The sequence below is a fragment of the Sardina pilchardus genome, chromosome 17 (genome assembly GCF_963854185.1).
Source record: "Sardina pilchardus chromosome 17, fSarPil1.1, whole genome shotgun sequence".
Taxonomy (NCBI): domain Eukaryota; kingdom Metazoa; phylum Chordata; class Actinopteri; order Clupeiformes; family Clupeidae; genus Sardina; species Sardina pilchardus.
The window spans coordinates 20,228,142-20,251,887 of NC_085010.1; the positions used below are offsets into that span (position 1 = coordinate 20,228,142).

General features: G+C 45.1%; 1 protein-coding gene across 2 annotated transcripts in view; it reads right to left on the minus strand.

Annotated features, from left to right (window-relative positions):
- Nucleotides 1-291: 291 nt before the first annotated feature.
- rerg (RAS-like, estrogen-regulated, growth inhibitor) overlaps nucleotides 292-23,746 on the minus strand; it is a 39,050-nt gene continuing 15,595 nt past the window's right edge. For both annotated transcript variants that reach the window (XM_062518638.1, XM_062518637.1), the window contains exons 3-5: nucleotides 8,556-8,612; nucleotides 3,577-3,650; nucleotides 292-2,204 (exon numbers count right to left, since the gene is read on the minus strand). In XM_062518638.1, the coding sequence (XP_062374622.1) occupies nucleotides 1,794-2,204; nucleotides 3,577-3,650; nucleotides 8,556-8,612 (542 nt within the window). In that variant the 3' untranslated portion in view covers nucleotides 292-1,793. The remainder of the gene's footprint in view (nucleotides 2,205-3,576; nucleotides 3,651-8,555; nucleotides 8,613-23,746) is intronic.

Below are 23,746 nucleotides of genomic sequence, written 5' to 3' on the forward strand. Positions count from 1 at the left end.
TTAATCTGTGTCTACATAGAGTGGGCAAAGATCTCTTTGGCCTAAGAAACTGACTTGTTATTTGAGGGCTTTAGATCCGCTCTTAAGACTTGTATGGAGGTTCTCTGAGCTGGGGATGCTGCACAGTAGGAGAACTCAAGGTGCAACAAAGAATAACAGATTTTGCTGCCTACAATCCTCTGTCTCACTGAATGAAGGGCATTTTGCAGATTTGGTTATGATGAGTCAGTCTGATACTATTACTGCTCTCATTCGTGTTTAATTTGTGAGAGGCAATGACGAGACTAGCGATTTCAGTTTTCCTCTTTTAATAATAACATTTATACATATATTTATACGATCTCTCATTACAATTGCACAGCAGGAAAAAAAAGTCCAAGTGTCTCCCTTTCTCAAATCTCCATCTTAGATTTAGAGGACATAACGCAGTATGACTCAGAGATGAAACAGCGATTGCATTAAATACAGGCACGTCTACGAACCTCTGACTCTGCCCTTATTGCACGGAGTCATAAGAAATATATCCGGACGAAAGAAAAAACAAAACAAAAACAAACCATTCACCATCAGATGTTAAGGCAGTATTATACATAATACATTACAATTATGAAGACCCATCCACACAGGATGTTGCTGTGGAATGTGAAAGGATGGCTTGTGGAAATGTGAAAGCCCAGGAAGAAGAGTCTCCCTCTGAAAGTAACAAGAGCGATGAGATAACAGAATGCAAAAATTACGAGCTAGGGAGACCACAATGTGTCTGATCTCCTGAGGCTTTCTGCTTCTTTCCTTTTTTTTGGTCCGCTTCCTTGGAACCCTCGGAATAGATAATATCGCTGGCCAACTAGGCAGTAGAGCAACAGAAGGGCTCTAGTAGGCTTTAGTGCACGTCCTATGAACATGTGCATCTGAGGGGAGGGAGGGAGAGGGGGTCCAAAATGTTGATTGTTTGTTGTTAAAGCTATGGGGCAGGCCACGGTTGTGTGGGCAGTGTGATGGTTTATTTGACAACCAACCTCAGAGCTCAAGAGATTTCTCAAGAGGTCAGCTATGTTCAATGGGTTTGGAAAAAAAATGGAATGAGACATGCCGGCTGCATAGTGATCTTCAGCTACGATAACCAATGTTGATGTTTCAATGAATCCCTCAGAGGTGCTCCACACTGACTGAAAGTACACAAACAAGGGGCCCAGACCATATCAAAACATTTCCCCAAAACTCTGATGAAGCAACGGCTAGCAAGCGTTTAAGTCTTTTGTATCACATTCACTCGAGAACAGACCATGAGAATTGGATTATGGAGAGCTTAACAGCATGAAAAGTCTGCTCCTTCACTCTAACAAACTTGTGTGTTTGAAGGCCTTCCAGCCTTAAGGAGCTCCCCAGGCTCCTCAAAGCTGTTCGGTCATTACAGACTCAAAAACTTGAATAGAATATTCTAGTAGTCTTCCGGAACCATGTGATATTGGCATAAGAAAAACGAAATATGTGTTCCACTGCAATCTATGCAGCCAGTTTAAGTGCACTGTACCTGCATGGTGTTCTGTGATGAGATTACAAACTCATGAGGGCAGACTGCTGCTCTCCAGCAAAAGGCTACCCAGCCCAGGTAAGAGAACTATAAACATAATCTATTAAAAAAAAACAGCGTCCATTCAATCAATCAAATTCAGTCATTCTTTTTCACATACTATTGTTATAGTGGCATATGGTCTTTTTTTTTGTCATGTCATGCCTGGTTCATCTGCTGCCTTTGGCTGGCCTGCGTGGCGTGGCGTGGCGTTTGCTGGCCTCTAGCTGCTGATCTTGGTGAGCATCTTGTTGATGGCCTGCTTGACGTGGGTGGTGGAGCTGCGACGGCGGGCCTTGCCCTGGACGGCGCGCCGCCGCCGCACCTCGCGGCACAGCTCGTGGAAGGCCTCGGCCACGCAGCCGCCCTCGTCGGCGCACGCCGAGCACTCGTAGAAGGCGCACGCCATCTCGGCGGCCAGGCGCTCGCCCTCCTCCGTGCCCACCTGCCGCGCGTGCTCCAGGTCGGCCTTGTTGCCCACCAGCACCAGCGGAACGTTCTTGGGCTTCTTCACCTCCTCCAGGAGACCGCGCAGCGGCGCCACCTCCTCGAAGCTGCCGCGGTCCGTGATGTCGTAGACGATGACGAAGCCATCGCCCCAACGCATGTGGCCCTCCTTCTGCAACATGTCCTCCTAAAGAACCGTTAGAACAATTAAAACTCCTGAAGAAAAAACTAGAACAATTAAAAATTGCAACAACAAAGTCCGAAAGTTCAAATACAGTCGGTTGCAGCAGTGCCAGAAATCAAAATCTGGTCAAAACCAAAATATTTTCTTGTACTTTGTCTTATACTAGTTTACTGGGATTAATCACAACAAAGCCAAGAAATCCTCACTTCCTCCAGGGAAAACATGAAGCTGCTCCCTCAACTGAAAATCAATTTAGCAATTTCTAAACCCAGCTGAACTTCTCCCAGATCCATATAACATTTCATCGGTTCACAGAGAGGAGAAACAAAAGGAGGCCTAATTCAGAGACTATTCACAAGTCCTAAACGTACTGGACCAGGCAGTCAAGCAATGGATAAGCCCCCTTCTTTTGTCGGGTCCATTGGAGTTTCTTGGAGCTCAACTAAATTGCTCTGAGAGCATCTGCAAGCTTATTCAGTTGCAGTCTTACTCTCCTGAGACCCAAAGGCCTCAGGCCTGAACAATGAAGCCAGCCAGGCAAGCTTTGACCTCACTGTCGCTGGCCGTCAAGAAGGCGCTGGGAGTAAAAATAACCGAGCTGAGGCTGACTGATGACTGGAGAAGACAGACATTTTTACGGCTCGCAGATAAGCAGAGTGTTTGAACTTGGTATTTATTGGCCCGTAAAAGCCGCTTCGGCGTCAAAGGCATTGACTCTCTCTCTCTCTGGGTCTCAGCACAGTATCCCCTCTCACCTCCCCTTATACTCTCCACCTCACCTCTCTTTCTCTCTCTCTCAACACTTCATGGAAACCCGAGAGCCTTATGTTTTGACAGACATGTCTGGAAACACTCGATTCCTCACCAAAGCAGCGCGTCTGAAATAGCCCTCGCCGTAATGAAAGGGGGATGACTTGGCTGGAGGTGTCACAAAGACTAGCAGCCCAATAAAAAAAATAACGCAGACAACACGCCCTCGGAAAAGGAGGCACTGCAAAAGGAGTTTGTTGTGGTTCTCCACGCTTTAGTGGATTTGCCCTTAGCTGATCCTTCGCTGTGGTATTCAAGCAGGTCTTAATGTTTACCATTAGGTCTGAGGTAATGACTGATCCGAACTTGTATCTCAACTCCCAGTCATCGAGAGGGGTTTCATTTGATGCCTAAATATACAAATAGTGCTCATACATATTGTATGCTTGGTGAGGGAATGTATTTGAATAACCTCGGCCCACGTTGAGAGACGTTGCTGAGAGAAAAACAAAACAGATGGAAAACCGCGGGAAGAGGTATAGATTTTTTTAGAACACAGTCATTGTAATTAATACAGAGACTATACTCTAAAAAGAATTTCAACTTTTTTTTTCTTTTCGTTTACCTGTCCTGCCGTGTCCAGAATCTCCATGGAGACGACCTCATCGTCGATATTTGCCTGGTGGCGGTAGGTTGACTCTGGGGAAAAGGAAGCAGAGGAACAGCCCCATTAGAATAGAAAGAATAGAATAGAATATATACTTTTTTGATCCCGTGAGGGAAATTCGTTTCGCTGCATTTGACCCAATTTAACCGAATTAGTGAACACACACAGCACACACACAGTGAGGTGAATCACACACTAACCCAGAGCAGTGAGCTGCCTGCCCAACCAGCGGCGCTCGGGGAGCAGTGAGGGGTTAGGTGCCTTGCTCAAGGGCACTTCAGCCGTGGTGGACTGGTCGGGGATCGAACCGGCAACCCTCCATCCGGTTTCAAGCCCGAAGCCCTAACCAGTAGGCGGCTGCCCATTAGCAGAGAATTAATGGGGAAAGCCTAAATGTTTGTGTGCCTAAGGTGTGAAGGCCCACCTGGACCTTCAACTTGTGAATTAGCTTCTCCTCCTTCAGGTGAGTGAGCCTCTAGTTTGGGGGAAAGCAACTGAGGATTCAGGCCCCTGAGGGGGGGGGTCAGCTCAGAGGAGGATAAGGTGAGAGGGCTCTGCTGACCACCTCAGAGTGCAGGTGTGAAAAAGATCAGGTGTGAATGATCACCGTGACCCTGTGTGGCCCAGCTTCTTCCTATACTCTGCCTCACGGCTCTGCTATTTACTGCAAACGCCCGGCCATAAACACACATCTGTGTAAACACCTAGTAAAATGAATGAGAATGTTGGTATGTGTATGTCACAGGGGTGTGTGTGTGTGTGTGTGTGGGGCAGGGGGATTCACAATATGACACTGGCATAGTTTCCTTTCATAGATGCCAGATGGTGAAAAAACAGCCTATTTTTGCCGTGCTCATTGAATTAGTCAATTTGTGTAAGGATTCTGCGGCATTCCTGTAACTCCTGTCATAGCTTCTCATTAACGCCAGCCAACCTTGGCACGACGAAGGTCCCTGAGCTGCCGTTACTTTTATAAAGGACCTCCTTCTTGCTGGAAACTGCCTGGTGTTCTATGCACATCTCAACACCACCCGCTCTCTGCATGCTGGCATTGATGGCTGTCTGGTGAAAGACTGGCCTTCTCAAACCGCAGAGACAACTGTCAGCATTGACACATAAAATATGCCTGGTTGCACCCTATAGAAATGTATCTGTGCATCTGCCGTATACAACTTAAACATTCTCTCCATCCTCTCCTGACCACTGCGTCTTCTGAAATGGTACGTGCAAAGATTTGACATTTAAAAAAAAAAAAAAAAAAAAAAAAGTGCTTGCTGAGAAAAAGAGTGATTTAATGGACCAGAGTACAGTGCATACCTCCACATTTCTGGTATTTGCTGTCTGAAGACCTGTAATTTTCTGGGCAGCCCATATTTCACGGGCTGCATTCTCCGAGACTCTCATGCAATTTTTGTTATTACATACCTGACCTGTCAGACCCCAAAGAAAGTTCACTCGTCACCTTCCATTCCAAGCATCCATTGGCACTCCACCCCCCCACCCCCTCACCCTCCCCTTTCTCATCTGATCACAAACTACCCTCTTTGCCTGTATTCTAAAGCCTACTTCTTGAAAATGGTTTCCCCCTTCAAAATCATCAATTCCAATCCTAATCATTTGTTTCTATATACTGTAACAGATGTCTTGAGAGAGGCCCTCTCGAGTCTTCAATTAGACTGGAAACTGAATTGAAATGAGCCGCTGGGTTGTCGTTAGCGGGACAGAATTACAAGGACTGAAGTAGCCCTTTTGCATCTGGGTCAGAATGCATTCTGTTCGCAATCCAGCATCCAGCTTTTTGTTTTTAATGAGCCGCATTGAGTGGCATATATATATGCCATATTTGGGGCAGCCGTGGTGTACTGTTTAGGGCTTCGGGCTTGTAACCGGAGGGTTGCCGGTTCGATCCCCGACCAGTCCACCACGGCTAAAGTGCCCTTGAGCAAGGCACCTAACCCCTCACTGCTCCCCGAGCGCCGCTGGTTGGGCAGGCAGCTCACTGCTCTGGGTTAGTGTGTGATTCACCTCACTGTGTGTGTGCTGTGTGTGTTCACTAATTCGGTTAAATTGGGTTAAATGCAGAGAAACGCATTTCCCTCACGGGATCCAAAAATTATATATTCTATTCTATTCCATATATTCTTCTCCCTCTTCTCTCTTAGCAGCCTGTGGCTCGGCGAGCAGCTGTAGAATGTGAGCCCTAATAGGCAGACCATAATAAGTCAACACATCGGTGAGGCTGTGGGCCGTTTTTACAGATTCCAAACCTGGTTACTATGGAGATAAGACAATATGCAAATTGGAGTCTTGTGTGCCTTGGGGATGGGGCGGGGGGTGATGAATGTGACAATGCACCCTTCCTCCCATAAAACCAGAGGTTGACATTGACCATTAATGACAGCCGAAGGTCATGCCACCATCTCCAGTTTGTTTTGTGTCAAAGCCGGAACTGCTAATGGTTTCAAAAGAGAGGAAATACAGCTTTGAGGCCACATTCACAGACTCTAGACTGTAAAGTATGTACCGCTAGAACACTCTTTGTAGTCTAGTTTAACACTTGTTGACATATGAATAGATCTTCTTCAGACTCTGTGTCTACACTCAGGAATACACAATAGGCACAATAGGGTTGTGGTTAGATTTGAGTTTAGTTGGACTCTAGTAGGGGGAGCAGTCCCCCCAAATGTGAACAAGCGCACAAGAAGTCATGTAGACATGGAGTACAGCTATTACGCACTAGATCATCAGTTCATTATGCAGTAGGTAGGTAATAATACAACTATTCATGAAAACAGCTATGTGTAATACACATAACAGCGAAGCATTTTAGTGTCTTATTCAGTAGTTACAGGAGTTTAAGGAGTTTTTCCGTTTTTACACAAGGCTACCGACTATGTATATGCTACCAGTTTATCTCATAACCTCAATGTCTGAAGTAGATATTGTGTGTGTGTGTGTGTGTGTGTGTGTGTGTGTGTGGGAGGGGGGGGCAACAACAAGTCTGCAACAAGTCTGGTAGCTGCCATAACAAGCAGTTTGACCCTCACACCAGTCCGTGAGCTTCGGTCATGAAGGCGAATTTGCTTTAATCATGCCATCGCTCAATATAAGTCTGCATTCCCGCCCCACACTCCTCTTATTCTCGATCTAATTTAGTCGCTCAGACAGAGGCCTGGGCACTTTCTGCCCTCGTCCTCCACAGGCTACCCTGGCGGCCAAGTTATTAAATCACCTCAGCACTAGCTAGCGCTCGGTGGGGAGTCACGTGACGACGGTATGTATTTATACCGCATCCTCCGAAAAAAACACGATTAAATTGCTTCCAGACCCACACAACACCAAGCGGCGGAGCGGCGGAGATGAGTCCGTCCGGTGCCGTAACTCAATATTCCCGCCGGTGTCGGCGAGGCCCTGGTTACACGGAGCACGTCTCCGGCCTCCCGCCTGTGAGAGAATCCGTAAACTGTCACGCATCCATGCTCTGGCCGTCTGTAGGGAGGATTATTGTAGCGGAAGATTCATCCTTTGACACAAAGTTAAAGAAAAAATAGTCATTCTTGAAGAGAAACATCACCTTTCAAAGAGAAGGGGGGCGGGGGGCGGGGAGGTGGTTTTATTAAGGGAAATCTTTTCTGGTTATTGGCCTACTAAATCTCTTCATCCCCTCTTATCCTATCTTTCGTGTTCATCTGCAAGAGATCTGACGTGATCGGCAAGAAATATGTACAAATTCTGTGGATTAACTTGGCATTTTATTTGAATTGTGGCACAATGTTGCATGGTATTTTAAGCTGCAAGTCATCCCATTGCACTGTGACGTAAATCATCATGCAATAAATACAATTTTAATATATGATTAAAGAGCACAATTCAAAGCGTGCCGCTCTAAAACATGCCAAATGGTTTAAGAAATTACTCAAACTCACGGATGCAATATGATTAGTCTATCAATCTCCTACACTCCCTTAATCTCCAGATCTGCGGAGCCCTTTGAAGATGTCTCAGTGCAAATTCCCACAGGATTAGGACTCACATTCCACCCTGGACACACCTTTAATAGTCAAAACCACATCAGGCTGGTACTTTAGATTTGCCATGAGCTGGCTCTACTCATTGAACTTCAGGCATTCTGCCCATCTCTCAAAGGCTACAATTCTGGCAAAGAAAAGAACTCTAAAAGAAAAGTCCAAAATTATGGCAAAAGGTTGTTTACACTTGACCTCGGGAGCCAATCAAATCCCATCCCTCCTTTCCATGCTCCTGAAGCAATGTGTTGATTGGCTGGAATGGTTTATGACTTGCTCTGATCCACTGCGTTTGTTTCTGATCTACAGAGCCAGGACTGTGTTTGAACTTGAGTTTTTGTTCGGTGTTTTGTTCGGTGATGCAGTCACCGAACAGACAGCTGGCGGACCGTGTGAGGCAATTTGACAAACAGTGATTTTCATTAGACCTGCGGCCCACACCGTTCATAAAACTGCACTCACACCCATCTGAGACCATAAAGGAGCCCTCAGGTTCATCTCTGTAGCAGAGGAAACATGGAGGCCTGTCGCCAACGAGGAAACGCGCTGGCGTGAATAATATTGCATGCAGAACGATGGCAGGTGGTAAGTTATTGTCAATGTTGATTGTTAACGTATTGATGTTCCTCTGTGTAGCCCTTTGAGAGAAGAGTGGACACAATACAATGGTCAAGAGTTTGCGTTTTTGGCATGAGGTTCAACATGTTTGTACAGAGGGAATATTGTATATGTGTACAGAGGGAACACGGAGGGCTTCACTTTGTCTCACCTGAGGGAAGAGGAGACCTAATAGAGTGAGTGAGTGAGCGTGTGTGTGTGTGTGTGTGTGTGAGAGAGAGAGAGAGAGTGTGTGTGTGTGTGTGTGTGTGTCTCTCTCTCTCTCTGTGTGTGTGTGTGTGTGGTGTGGCTTACCAAGTGTAGGATCGTACTCCCAGATGAAGCGTTTCGTCAGGAACCTCACCACAAGTGCTGCAGAGAGAGAAAGAGAGAGACAGAGAGAGAAGAGAGAGAGAAAGAGAGAGAAAGAGAGAGAGAGGGGGAGGGAGGGAGAGAAAGAGGAGAGGACAGGGGAGGGGGAGACAGAAAGAGAGACTTTGAAAAAACAGTAACAGTTCCAAAAGTCTTGTGTGATAACATACAGTTGTGTCAAAAATCAGTTGCCCCACTGGAGACATCCGAGGCACAAGAAAACATTATGTCTGCAATTTAGGCAGCAATTACGACCAAGAAAGCAGACTGCTGCGCTAGTTAAATAATCATCTCAACACTCGAGACACCACTGAACACAAATATTACCTCATTCAGCCAACAACTCTGCCCTCAAAGAAAAACAATAGAGTTCAATTAGGTCAATACAATCAGGACCAAGAAAAGCCATTGTGGAGTTCATTACACATGGAAATTAATGGCCCTAGCGGCATGTAGATGACCCAATGGATCGCTCAGCTCAACCTAATATAATCATCCGAAAGTCTCTCCAACTGTTATTACAACTGATTCTTAAGCGGCTGCAAGAAACTTGTTATCTTGTGATTGATACATCTTGAAGGGCCTAGAGGCAGCAAAGAGACCAACTAGTGAAAACAAAAGGAATGAGTCGGATAATGGAGCAAGAATTCTCCGATGCGCAGTGGACGGAACTGGCAAGTGAACGTGGTCGGTCATTAGTCCCAGAACAATAAACATCCTCCAGCGTGGGCCCTTATTGAAACACTGACCCACCACCTTAAAAAAAAAAAAAATCCCATTTCCTGTGTCCCCCCTCGCGGACCACGTTCAGCCACTGTGGCCAGCAAATAGAACCCTGCAGACCGGCTGACTCAGTGCGATCTATGATTAATCCTATATATCACGGCCCAGATATGAGCTTTCAATTTCAGCTGTCGACAGCGCTCTATATTCAGCAGCTCCATACAGCACCAGCGATATTGCACTACCTTCTCACAGCTCTACTTTTTTGGCATCACCTTCGAGGCCACAAGTTCAGCAACGATGTTTAAGCACGCCATTAAGGGGTTAGTGATGATGAATATACTCACGCAGCTCTAACCTTTCCCCTGAGCCTTCGCTGGATCATTCTGGCAAAGGGCGTCTGAGCTGTTTTTCAGTTTCGCAAGAATCGAACATAGGACTGTCAGTGCAGAATTGCAGTCAGATGTCACTGCTTTTAAAAGGCCCATTGGAAACACAAGATGATGTCAGTCTGGATATCAATGTCATCTCTAGCATGATTTACCTCAAGTTGTGTTCCTGTTGCCTTCACCCCCCCCCCCCCCCCCATCCCTGACATAAGTGCTCAGGGGCGGAGTGGTAATCGGGAGATTCGGGACATTTCCCGCCAGGCCGGCCGGCCTGATGTTGCATTTACACTGGCCCAAGACGTGCCTGAGCGGCCGCTGGAACATTTGTTATCATAAGATATTTCCTGAAGTGTTTCCGTCATCTGAAATCTCTCATCATTAATTGCTTTCTAATGGAAACCAACCACTATTTAAACCATTCAGTTGCGATATATACCTTAGTCATGGTTACCTTACATATTAATTACAGGCCTATTCATCTCAGTTCTCTCCGATCAGTGCATTTGTGTGTAGCCTTGGGTGTCTTCATTTAATTCTTCATATTATTAAAAAGTGTTATTTAACTCTTTTGGTCACAAATAAATTCAAAATAGAACAGCAAAGCCTCCTGGGAATGGCAAATACGTTTGCTAGGTCAGTCTATTACAGAAATGTAGGGGGATAGATGAGCGGCCCCTCCTCTAATGGCATGGCCCCTTAGCCTACACTATTCGTGAAAGTAGCGTTTTGATAGTGAACGGATTAGGTGTTTGCTTGATTAATATGGAAGGCAAGAAGAGGAAAGAGAAAGAGGGGGCTGAAAAAGGCAGAATTAAGAAGAAGCGACTGCTGGAGGAGCATGCATATAAATGCTCAAAACAGATTTAGGCTACCCGTAGTCTAGTCCACGGCCATTACGAGTGCAGGTAAATTTGACAGAATGAAAATCATTGACGCAAAGCTCAACTACGTTAGGCTACTTGCTAGACGGAAAATATCACAAGCTAGTTAACTCATGTAGCCTACATTTCAAACGAATAAATGGCTTACAGTTTTTTTCAGTGACTGACATAGCGTTTGTCCAAACAGCTGTCACGTTTTCAAAACTCTAAACACATTGCGGCCATACCATTCACACATTTCATGTCGTTTTCGCACAATATGCAGGCAGTGAACACATTTCCACAATGCTTACATTTTCTTAACAAACAACAAAATGATGGATCGTTTTTCTATTATTTTACAGATGTTACTGTTAACACATGACATCCCACAATAGTTAAAACTATTCCAACCCTCAGTAACCTCTCCTTCTGCAATGATATCAGTTCAAAAACAATATATCTCAGCTGATAATAAACAAACAATTGAATAACTGGCACATAGATGATGTTGGGTAAATTGGGCCAACCACAGCTGATTCCAGTTTGTCTTAGACTCAGTGGCAGGGGTTACTTTTTACATTTACATTATACTTACACAGTAAAAGGAGGAGGTGATGTTTTTGGAAACAGAAACATAAAAAGACAAATACTGTAGCCTAATGTCTGGATGAGGAAGAGTAAGAACAATGGGCCCAGGGAGAAGAGCAAGGTGCGGAGGTGCAGGAGCAGTGAGAGGAGCAGGCCCAAGGAGATGGCAAGGTAGAGATGTAAAATGCTTTTGACTTTTGATTACAGTATATGTTACAGTATATGTGGACATACATTTCCCAACCAAGAAATTTAGTGTAAAAATGGTGTATTGCATGTTTTGCATGCAAATGCCCGTAAAACTGAAACATGAAAGTCTGGACCTGGACCTTCATAGATTGACTATATTACATTTAGCCAACATTTTGTTTGTGTTTATAATATACGGAAGGTGGTCGTGCTCAAGGCATGGGTGGGTTGGGCCGGCAGTGGGCTGGCGGCGGGTAGGGGGCCGGTGTGGTCAGAATATTCCCGCTGGATTTTAGTGTCCCACTCCGCCCCTGTAAGTGCTCATTGATTTCATGTCCCCCTTGTTAGCATTTTAACCTGCGTCCGGAATTCCAATGAGTTCCACTCTGGCTTGCGGGGCGTTCTTTTCCCATCATCCTCCTGTTTCCTCACCCGGAGGAGACTCGTTAAAAGGCCCCTCGCAAGCCATGACCATGAGACTGCGCTCCACGACTCCGTGACTCCATGACTCCGCGGCCCGAAAGAAAAAAGTTCTGGCAGCCTCCGTCTCGTCTCCGTGCGCCTTATCGTTAACTTGCCCCCGCATTCCCCACTGCGCCACGATGGCGATTAATTATACACTGCGAACGCACCGGCGCATAATCCAATTACGAACGGAGACAGCCTCGCGTGCTCCGAGCAGGGGAAGGCTGACGCTGCCACTACCCCCTGGAACTTAACGAGTGATCAGTGCTGGGGAGCACTTTTTTTTTTTCAAAGTTTACATTTCTTCTTTTTTTTAAAAAAAAATATATTTTCGCAATGTCTCCTGCTGACAGGGCAGCATTGCCCTCATTAGTAGACAAGAACAAGGGGTGCTCAACACCCCCCCCCCCCCGCCCACCCACCACCCACTTTTTTTCGGGGAAAGGTCATTAATCAGGCTGCCAGGGATTTGTGCTTTCGCGTTTTGGCCCTCTCGTGGCCCCGCGGTCCAAAAGCGGAGAGACTAATAGGATGTTGTGCGGTGGACGCTACCGTGCAGCCAGCCAGCCCGTGGCAGCGGTCCCGCTACCCTAACCTCACGCAAAGTGTCAGGCCGCATTTGTTACGTCTTAAGGTTTCATCTCACTGATGCGCCCTAATCTCTACCACATGAGAGGACGAAACGGCTCAGCTCGACTCCGACCGGCCCCGTTTGCTTTCTCAAATTTATTGCAGGCGCAATGTCATAACGCACCTCGATCACTGCAAAAAAAAATACCCAAAAGGCCGGAGTATGAATTAATAACCTAATAAATAACCTTCATGGAGTCATTTGAAATGGGAAAATATGTTACATCCTATTTACGAAGCTAAAATTAACACAGGAATGCAGGGACACTGTAATCCTTGTGCTTCTCCCTGCCTTTTCTCCTGCCTCGCCGTTGCACTAACGTTAATTCATTGCTTGCGGAGCGGAGCGGAGCGTTTCGTCGTGTGCTGGACTCTGGCGCGGTCATACGTCTTCCTGTCCGGCGCTCCCAGGAGGCTGTCATGTGCCTGAGTGACTCCAAATGGGTCGGAGTGGCCCTGTGTGTGTGTGTGTGTGTGTGTGTGTGTGTGTGTGTGTGTGTGTGTGTGTGTGTGTGTGTGTGTGTGTGCTGCCTGGGCCTCCGAGGAGATCGGTTTCCCTCCTCCGCTCCGTCAGACGAGACCTCACTGTAGCCAGCCGCCACTGAGAGGGGACAATTGGGCAAATTACTCGGCTCGCTTTTTTGTTTTTTTCGCTCGAGGCCAGGAAAAAAGGACATCCATCTCTGCTCTCTCTCTCTGCTTTTTTTTTCATAAAAAACTCTGGACCAAAATCAGGAGAGAGAGAGAGAGAGAGAGAGAGAGAGAGAAAGGCTAAGCATTAGAGAAAGAGAGAGAGAGAGAGAGAGAGAGAGAACGGCATCAGAGAAAGAGAGAGAAATCCATTTTGTATGACCAGCAGCCGTTTGACACTTTTCATTTAACCCCCTAGCCTCTTGGTGTCTTCTGAGAAGTCACTGCACTCTTTACAGAAAGGAGTTTAGAATTGGTCTCATGGGTACACAGACACACACACACACACACACACACACACACACACTTATTATGAGCAAAGATGTGTGTACCGCTACATACACAGCTGTTTTGAACTAATCCTCATTTCTGTATTTCATCTTGTCCAACAAACTAATTGCAATGGCGAGATAATGAACAAATCCAATCATTTTACGAGACAGTTTGATTATGATGACAATCAAATGTGGACACTGCAGATTTGGCCTCAGTGTAAATAGTCTGAACAGATAATAGATTCTCATTTGTTGCTTGCATGCTTTGTTTAGTTTGTTTCTTTTGGCCCGGACTTTGCACGCGGTCCTTTTCAACTTCAATATTTAACTCCATATTGCACTTCGACAAAGCGTGACTCTCTCAGTCTACAACTGCCTGGAACAATTTCCAAACCTCCGATAATTTGTCACTTTCTTGCCATGCTGTAGGTAGGCAGAGACTTGTTCGACATGAGTCATCGCTCAAAGAGAGCCCATCTCTCCCCCCCAAATCTCTTCTCATCCTCCACAGGTCGACGCTGCAAGCTTTCATCACCTGAACTTACCTACGAAACAAGACCTCAAGGCTTGCAAGACTGACACGTTGCCTCACCTGCAAAAGCAATCTGCCAGCGTGTAGAAGAAGAAGAAGAAGAAGAAAAAAAAAAAACCCTCCACGCCTGTCAAATTTCAGAGCGTTTACGGTTGCGTCTCTCTGTAAAAGCGCCCCTTTCCTCGTCCGCACAGGAAGGAGTTTGAGGGGTTTGAGAGACGTGGTGCTGACCCCTGGAGTAACAGGTCACTGGCACGTGCACAGCAGAGTGCTCCGCTCCGCTACAGCCCCCCCCCCTTCCCCCTGTTGGCGGTTTCCTGTCCTGTGTCCCTCTTTAATGAAAAAGGTAGTTATGTAAGTAGAGTTGCAATAACCGCGGCTCCTGGAAGAGCTCTCCAGCGGTCTCCCGAGAGAGAGAGAGAGAGAGAGCGGATCGGTCAAAAACATTCTCTCCGACGCCGTGTCTCACTGTTGATGTTGGAGTCAAGGTTGGCCATTTTAAAAACGCGTTGGGTGATCGGTTCGTCGCCTTTACACATTCTACAAGGTTTAACCTGAGAAGGTTAGAAGCCAAAGTGAGATGCTACCATGAATATACTGTGCGGCATGAATCATACAAAATGATGCATTCTGTAAAATTATTTTGAAAGGTGTTATATCAGTAGAGTATCAAGAGACTTGAATAAAAGAGGGCTGTGCTATCTGCTTGGGAATGAAAGAGGTTTTTTAAATTGGTTGAATATATTTTGAATGTGATGCATCATTACTATATGACATCACACTGGAAATAAAAATAGGAAAAGAAAATGGATGCCTCTAATTGAGCGTCACTGTGTGCTCTCAGCAAGAACAGATCCACCAGCAAGACTGAGTTGGCTAAATCAATATGATTTTATCTTACTCTAAGGCTACAAGGATTGATAAACGACTTCTCATCTTTTTTAACACCCGGAGCCTCTGTGAAAATATTGAGCTTTACCCCATGAACGGATCTGGCGATCGCAGCGCGGTCATTACTCCCAAGTCCGACTCTGGGGTAATTACACTGAGAGAAATCTAAAATCTGATAGCAAACAAAGTCCAGCCAATTAGTTTCGGCAAAGGACCTTGATCTGGAGCGTTGCCGTGGTGCTTATTGAATGGCTTTTATCGATTGCGCAACAGTAGTGAAACGGACACCCTGTGGTCCTTCAGTTTTCCCAGAAGACTTCCACGGGGTAAACACCTCAAGAGTCTTTATGTTGTATGTGTGTGTGTGTGTGTGTGTGTGAGTGAGAGAGAGAGAGAGAGAGCAGTCTTTTTTTCTCTGAGCGATAGAGTGAGTGAGAGAGAGAGAGAGAGAGAGAGAGAGAGAGAGAGAGAGAGCGAGCACTCTTTTTTCTCTGAATGATACAATCAATGAAAATGTATGAGCCGCCACAGGAGGGGGGCTTTCAGTGGAGTTATCACACTGTTGTTAACATGAACTTATTTTGTGATCCTCTCCAAATGAGGGTAAATCATTGACTTTAGGGTGGTTCTGGACAGCATTCCATTCAATGGGAATCCCATCTCTCTCTCTCTCTCTCTTGCTCCCTTTCTCTCTCTCTCTCACTCCCCTTTCTATCTGTAACTGACTGATGAAATGACTCAGCCTTGTTTGAAGTTGTTAATGGAAATACACCAGACCTGAGTCCTCCCATTAACAAACCACATCAAACAACAGGCACTCTTCAGCTAAAGGAAGTCATTTCAACAGCCATCTCCACACATTCATTTGCTTGTGATTGTATATAAGAAAAATAGATACCCAAAACACAGTTTATATTTTCAACATAGTCTTCCATAGTACCATCTAGTGTAATTATGTGTGCATTTAAAAAAAAGAAAAGAAAAAAAATGCTTGAGCAGAGTTTGTCTGAATCACACGATGTGCAATTAATTGTTTACCACATAGCCCCTGACATTTAGAAAAGTTATTAATCATAACTGATATAATTAGCCTTATAACTTAACGCTGTTGTGTAGAAGCATACTTTGTGAAAACAAAGTACAGTATATACTTCAGTACTCAATGGTTGTTTGTTTGTTTTTTTCATGTGAAACATCCTCCTGCTCTAACGCTTGCTTTGATGAATCAGTGCAGGGGCTATAGCTGACTGTAATACAGTATGTCATAAAATTGTGTAGGTATAGGTAGATGTATAGGCCATATGGACCATATTGGTATAGGCCATATGCAACCTCGCTGACAACATGAAGTTCTCCAGCTTGTAACAAGGAATGTAGTCTAGTCCAGTGAGTGTAGAGCTGGGAGCTGCTGGACTATGTGCCGTCGTCAGGTGGCTGCCTCGTGACACGCCCCTACTACACTGCAGCAAATGGATTTCGGGATCAATTAGTGTCGGCAGTCCGTCAAACGGAACCAGATGAGAGGGCATTTACCATGGGGGTTGATTAGTGAGGACCTGTGTGCCTCTATGTCTGTGTGTGTTGTGTGTGTGTGTGTGTGTGTGTGTGTGTGTGTGTGTGTGTGTGTGTGTGTAGCGTCTGCCACCCTTACCCAGAGCCGCGCAAATCAAATGAGACCTTAATACGGATGAGGCTGGGGCTAATGCAGTTTCTCTTCTCTGTCAGACTCCTCTCTGGGCTTCTTATCAGTGATTGCCAGCTTTTAGAGCACCAGACGTTTTCTGTGTGGCTAATTACGTCCCTTTAAGTAACCCAAGATTCTTTAAAATTCTGCCGAGTCGAGTAAACTAACACAAAACACTTTTTTTTTGCATAATTAGATTTTTTTTTTCCTTCGCGCAGTGACATTGAAAATGAATGGATTTAAAACAGGATATTGTCAAAAGTAAATTGGACTGTTAAATACAATAGTTGAATGTTTAATGCTGTCCCTCCATTTTCAGGTTACCTGTTCTGTGTTAAGTTTTATTCTTTACTTTCATATTTAACACTTTTTGTTCATTTGAAGAATGTAGCATTAGTATTTTGATCATTAAAATGGCATCAAGATTGAAAACATCAACAGAACAAAAAAGATCTAAAATATACTATTTAGAAATAGCTGATGTTTATATGGTGATCTTCCTTTCAAGGTTACCTTGTGATAACATCTATGAGAGAGGGGGACATAGATTGATAGCGTAGCGTAGCCACAGCGCTAACAAGTGGCTCTAAAACCCATGAGCTGCAGATGTTGTGGTTGAGAGTCATAAACAACTTGACTTCAGAAGAAAATCCCAGCCACTTCCGCCAGAGACAGGGGTCAGCTGCCCTGTGTCATGCTCCCAGCATTCACTGGACACTTTCCCAGAGTCCCTTTCACCAGCGGATTCTCGCTGGGGCACGTTCAATGTTTCCCCCAGTGACAGCTTTCTCCCTCGGACACGCCATAAACACACAGCGTGGCAGTTCCCACCAAAAGACATGGAGATATATATGATATACTCACTCCATTAAAAGGGGGAGTCTGGACAGATATTATGGTGACTTCAAAGCAGGCAGAGTCGCTGCCAAATAACCTTGAGAGAAATACTGTAGTAAGATGATACCACAGTTGTCTAGTGAGACATTGTTGTCACATAATTGTGATAGTTTGCAGAGCATCACTGTTAATTTTCTGCCCTGCATGATTCAGTGAATCCTGAAGAAAAAAGAAAAAAAAATCTCTTTTTTATTATCAGTCTACCCTTTCATTTTCCGTACATTTCATCCTTTTCAGACATCAAAGACAAAAATGATAAAATGTATTTTTCTTTCTCATGACTGACCAAAGAGGCAAAAATGTTTTATGTTTTAAAGATGTGGCTGTGTGGAGTCGGTTATATGTGCGCCATGCGTCACTGTTTCTTTCTAAAAGCACACAGGCTTTTTCCCCCTCGAGAGAACAACGGTAATTGCCTCTATGATTGCAAACCATGGCGCTCGTACGTCAAAATACATGTAAATATCAACCTAAAAGTTATAAAAAAAAGAAGATTTAAAAAAGGGCGAAATGTTCCTTCTGGCGCAGTTCAATGGGTTGAAATAACATCTACAATTTTCGAAACAGCCTGTGTCTGTCCTGGCAGGGGTGGCCATTTTGCTGGATGTTGTTTATGGCTTACCACTGCTTGTTTTATAGCGATGTGCGTTGGTCGCTTGATTACCTTTTTTGGCTCGAGTGGGAGAAGCTGATAATCCTGACTGTGGTTAGACCATTAGGCATAACAAATAATGGCCCTAATTAATTCGACGTTTGCTACGTAGCCAGTGGGGGATTTGTAGAATATGTGATGATAAAAATGTCCAAAAATGTCATGATGCCTAAAATAAAAATGAATGACACACCTATTGTGTTATTTGTGTGTGTGTGTGTGTGTGTGTGTGTGTGTGTGTGTGTGTGTGTGTGTGTGTGCGTGTGTGTGTGTGTGTGTGTGTCTGTGTGCATGTGTGCGTGTGTGCGTGTGTGTGTGTGTGTGTGTGCGTGTGAGTCTTTGTGTGTGTGTGTGTGTTTGTGTGTGTGTGTGTGTGTGTGTGTGTGTGTGTGTGTGTATGTGTGTGGAGGGCTACTGTAAGCATGTGTTTATCTGATATCTTTTTTGCTACCGTAATGAATTTCCTCCTACAAAAGTGGAACACAGTCATGGCCCCCTCCTCGCCTGTGGCTCTGCGTCGTCTGATCTCAGCAGGGATTAGCAATTAGCAAAGCGCTAAATGCACCGAGCGGTAGTGGCGCTACTCCAAGACCCAGCTGTGCATGCTCCCCCCTGCCCGTCGCTACCCATCGTTAGCTCGCGCAACACAGCGAGGGCAACGGAACCATGCGAAACCACACAGAACCGCAGAGGTGATAATACCTTACCATTTCCCCCCGTGAATTTGCTTATAATGGCTGGCTAATTATTGCTTGACCTCCCCCTTGCCAAAGCTCCCACATAACAATACTGAATGAACAAGGAGTAGACTGCTGAGTTGCATCTCAAGGGAGAGGTATACGGTCTTCCATACACATAAAAGCGGTCAGTGTACAGTTACTCTCTCTGTCTCTCTCTCTCTCTCTCTCTCTCTCTCACTCACTCTCGCTCTCTTTCTCTCTCTCTCTCTCTCACTCTCTTTCTCTCTCTCTCTTCACACAGTCACATCATATGACTGGGAAGTCCCCGTCGCAACTGACCTTATCTCTGTCTCTGTTACAATTTTGTATGCGTTCCAGCTTCGCATCAACAGGTAAACAATGGTGGCAGGGAGGGTGGTGAAAGGGAGCCATTCAGCTCCAAGGTCCCTCCTGGCACCAAAAGTAGGTTATCTTGTACGGGTAAGATTTCCAGCTTTTCTAACAGTGCTATAGAAAAGACTGGAGACTGTCTTTGGGATCGGGGGCGTCAGGTTTCACGCTTTTTAGACACAAACTCTTCCTCTCTGTATCAGTATACTTTTTGTGTACTGTAGAAACTCATTTAAAGATTTTGAAAAAAATACTGCACAGCATTTTTTGTAAGGGTTATCATTGTTATTTCTCACAAGAAAGCAATTGCAATGTTATGGTTTGTCTGTGAACCACTATCCTTCCAATCACAAATGTAGACAATTTATCCTTACCATGGAATACCACAGGGTAACTGATTAAACTGCTTTAAGTAGGCTAAGTAGTGGAAAAAGAACATAACAAATGGATCAAGAATTTAACATTACACAAGTTTCACCGGATGAGACATCCAAAGATGTGTCTAATTTTAGACAGTCTTTCAGTAAGAGACAGCTCACATAAGTCCTTTACATCCAGTGTATGGCTGAATGGACATACTGGGTTGTTTTTTCTCTCCATAATCGCCTGGTCAGTTACAGTATGTCTCTGTGAAATAAGTGGGTGTTGTGTGGGCATCACGAAATAAAAAAAAGAAAGAAAAAACCTGTCGCTGAATGGCAATCCGAACTGAATTGTTCATTCAGAAGCCCCATGTGCTTCACACAGCATCTGCTTGGCAGGCTGACTGGAATGATGCGAGTGGAGCCTGTCTTGCGAGTGGGAGGATGGCGAGAGACCGAGACACAGTAAAAGCATCAGACGCCGCACAGCACCCCATTTACCGGAGGAGGTCAAAGAGTGAGAGAGAGAGAAAGAGAGACAGAGTGAGAGAGGAAAGGAAAACAGAGCAAGAGAGAAAGCGAGAGAAGGAGTGGTAGTGGGAGAGAGGGTTTTTAACCCCTCGCATTTCTATGTAACCTCCTGATGTAAAAAAAAGAGCAAAAAAACAGACTTGATGAATCATTACAATTTGAGAGCTTTCCAGGCAGATAGAGAGAAAGAGAGAGAGTGAGTGAGAGAGAGAGAGAGAGAGAGAAAGAGAGCGATGACTCACACACTCTGGCAGATGTACGTATAAAAATGAATCCTTAATAACAAAATGAGAAGGACGAGAAAAAAAAAAAACAATGGAAAAACAAATGTCCACTGACGGAAGACTTGCTCCCCCACTCTTCAAACGCACATTCAAAGAATGTGTGCAGCGCATCGCTTGGCGAGCAGCCAAGGCAGTGGACGGGAGAGTGGTGATGTGAGAGGAACGGGGCTACCACCAGGCATGGGGGGGGGGGGGGGGGGCATGGGGGGGCCTTTACAAATTCAAAGAGATAAGGTGAGAGGCGAGCACAGCCTGTTCCATTATGGGACAAAAGGATGCGCTGAACTGGAGATAAGGCATCCACTGGGGGGGTGGGGGGGAGGCGGAAAGGAGAAAGAGAAAGAGAGAGAGAAAGAGACAGAGAGAGAGAGGGTGTAGGGAAGGTAGGTGACGAGGGGCTAAATGAAGGTAAAGCTTTTCAGCAGAGCGTAACAAAGACACCGCTTACGTACTTTCACTGGCAAATCAATACAGGCATCCAGGCCAGATGAAATAATCTATATGATAATGTACAGTAAGGGGGTTACTCCACCTGACTGCAAGATCATCTCAAATCTGAAACACTTTCCTTATGTCTCTCCAAATGTGTACCTTGTACACCAGGGCCCGTAGTCACAAAGAATTTTAGGGCTAAAAGTAGCTCCTAACTGGCGAATTTGGGGAGGAACTCCTAAAAATAATGGGCGTGTCACTCCTAACTTTATGACTCCTAATTTTTTTCACTAAAAGTTATTCACAAAGCATTTTAAGCCTAAAAGTAGCTCCTAAGTCTAGGACAGTGTAAAATAACTCGAGAGGACTTCTAACTCACTAAGACCTATTCACAACCCGCTTTTAGTGGCATTTCACGTCGCGATGTTTTGAAATGACCGTGCAGTGCAGGAGCTCGCTGTCATGCAAGGGAATAAATGTGCATTGCAACTAAGGATGCAAATGCAATAATGCCACCGACAACCAAAACCACCATTGCATGTAAACTAAATGTAACGTCTCATTGTGCCTAATTAAATTAAATCGCTTCTCCTCTTTGCAAATATAGGCTACGTGTTTTCATGCAGATTAATTTAAAACATGTTGCAAAGATACTGCTCCAGTCCATAGTGTTTCATTAAGCCTAGGCTTGCTTTACTCTTTATTCATTAAGGCTATGCCTATTTATTCATCATCTTCCATCCTTCACAGTCCGACATAGCGCACGCATTCTCACCAGCTAAGACCTAACACCTGTCACTCAACTCGTCATTGTAGGGGAGGTTTGCCATCATTCCCGCGTTATAATCACCAGCCAATCAAGGTGGTCACTTTCATCAAGCTCGTGCATGAGTAATGACGTCAACCATAGCAACGAAGACTCACTTTTAGTTTAGGAGTGGGCGTTTCTCCTTACTAAAAGTAGGTCTGAAAGGCTTTGTGAATAACTTTTAGGGGAAAACTCCTAACTAAAATCTTCTAGCGCGATTTAGGAGTACTCTTAGTGGTAAGATAAGATGCTTTGTGAATACGGGCCCTGCACTCCAAATATGGGCACAGGGCACATTTCGGGGCCCAATATCACCAAAAGTTATCAAAAGCAATTGAAGGTCATTTGAGTTGTCAATGGCACAGATTTTCTCTCTTGACTTGCATCAACTAATGAGCGCTGTTGCATTTCTGGACACTGATATCACTGACATTATGAAAATGATGACTGATTATACAAAACTTGATTATTATTTATCACCCTAAAACGTTTACATTGCTTAATTTAGTCCATTGTTATTACCTTGTACAGGCTTAAAATAGCTGCCCTATATTCTACAATCTATCTCTCTCTCTCACACACACACACACGCACACACACACACACACACACACACACACACACACACATACACAGTCTTGATGGGTATCAGCCAACAAGCAGACACCTGCCTTCCGGCTCTGGGTCAGTGGCAGATAACCGGCTCACGAATGACTTGTCTGTGTGTTTTTCACGCCCAGAAGCCCTCATGCAGGTACTGTACATCTCCACCTCCTCCACCTCCTCCTCCTCCACCTCCTCTTTTTCCACCCACCCTCCCACCCGAGCTCCCCCTCAGTGGGGGTGGGGATCAATACCTCGTCTCAAGTCACGGCCCAGGAGAGAGAGACGCTGTCGTTAATTAGCTCTGTCAGAGCTGAGAGGAGGGAGCATTGACAAGAGGGCGAGAGACAGTAAAGAAAGCCTGTTAGACGTTAACCTGGCCCGCACTTGAGCAAAGCCAAGGAGACAGGTTTATGTGGGCACGTGCGCATTGTTTTTACGACCCCCCCCCCCCCCCGTCAGATGCCGTATTGATCGGGGGGTTGCTTTGCAAACGTTGCAGTCCGCATTCTCAGCAACATAGCCGGAGGCCGAAAGTTAGAGCGCTAATTGTGTGACATTCCTTCACGGCGCTAACCTGCAATGTTCTTTTCAAGCACACTGAGAAAATAATAGTGCTCCAAAGTGGCCCATATCTTGATGATATGCTTCTTAATCACACTTTGCTGAAGCTCATCTGTCAAACGGACAGCTAAATGTGTTGAAGGATACTTAATGATTTTCAAATGCCCTTTCAAAAACCCTCTTAAAAGTTGGGTGATTATAGCCTTTTATCAAAACGATTTCACCTCAGAGTCACTTCTTCTGTCTGGCAAGAAACTTTGCCTGTTTCATTCAGGACTTTTTTTTAAAAAAAAAGAAAAGAAAGAAATCAGAGCGAAAGCATCTAGCATCCTAGACTACATACAGCACATAAAAATACGCCTTCAAAGTGCCTTTGGCAGGAGAGCACTTCACCATCCGTGTATCTCGTCGCCTGGAGAAGCCCGGCATGAGGAGCAGATCCTGTAAATTATGCAGGCTTGTAAAACCATCCCGTGGAAAAGGAGGGTGGTCTGATCTTGGAATGCTTTATGAGGCCCCTGGATGCAGCTGGAATATTAAACCTCATAAACTTGAGCCTAGACACGGATTCCTTTTTCGAGGGAGCACGCTGTAAGTCACAGCTCCGTGCCGCCCTCCTCGCAAACCCGTACCTGAAACTTGCCTTGCCTCAAAGCTGGATGGCACACTCTGTCTGTTTTAGCCTCTGTTTACTGGGCTGAGACTTGACATTCTCTCTCTTGGATGAAGATGGAGACAGCTGGGAAGTTTGCAGTATTTCTTGCGAGACAGCGATGAGGTGTTGTCTGACAAAATATCTCTCTTTTCTTCATCCGTTCGGGCAGAAAAAACAATGGCTCTGAATATTGTTTTTGATTAGATTGAGCTCTCAAATACGCATCGTGGATTAACTCAAGCACCACATCACACTGTCAAGACAAAGCTCTGGACCAAAGATGTCTCTGCGCACAAAACAAAAGGAGGCTGTTTTCCTTTTGTAACATTTATAACAAGTGCTTTTTTCTCTCCGCTC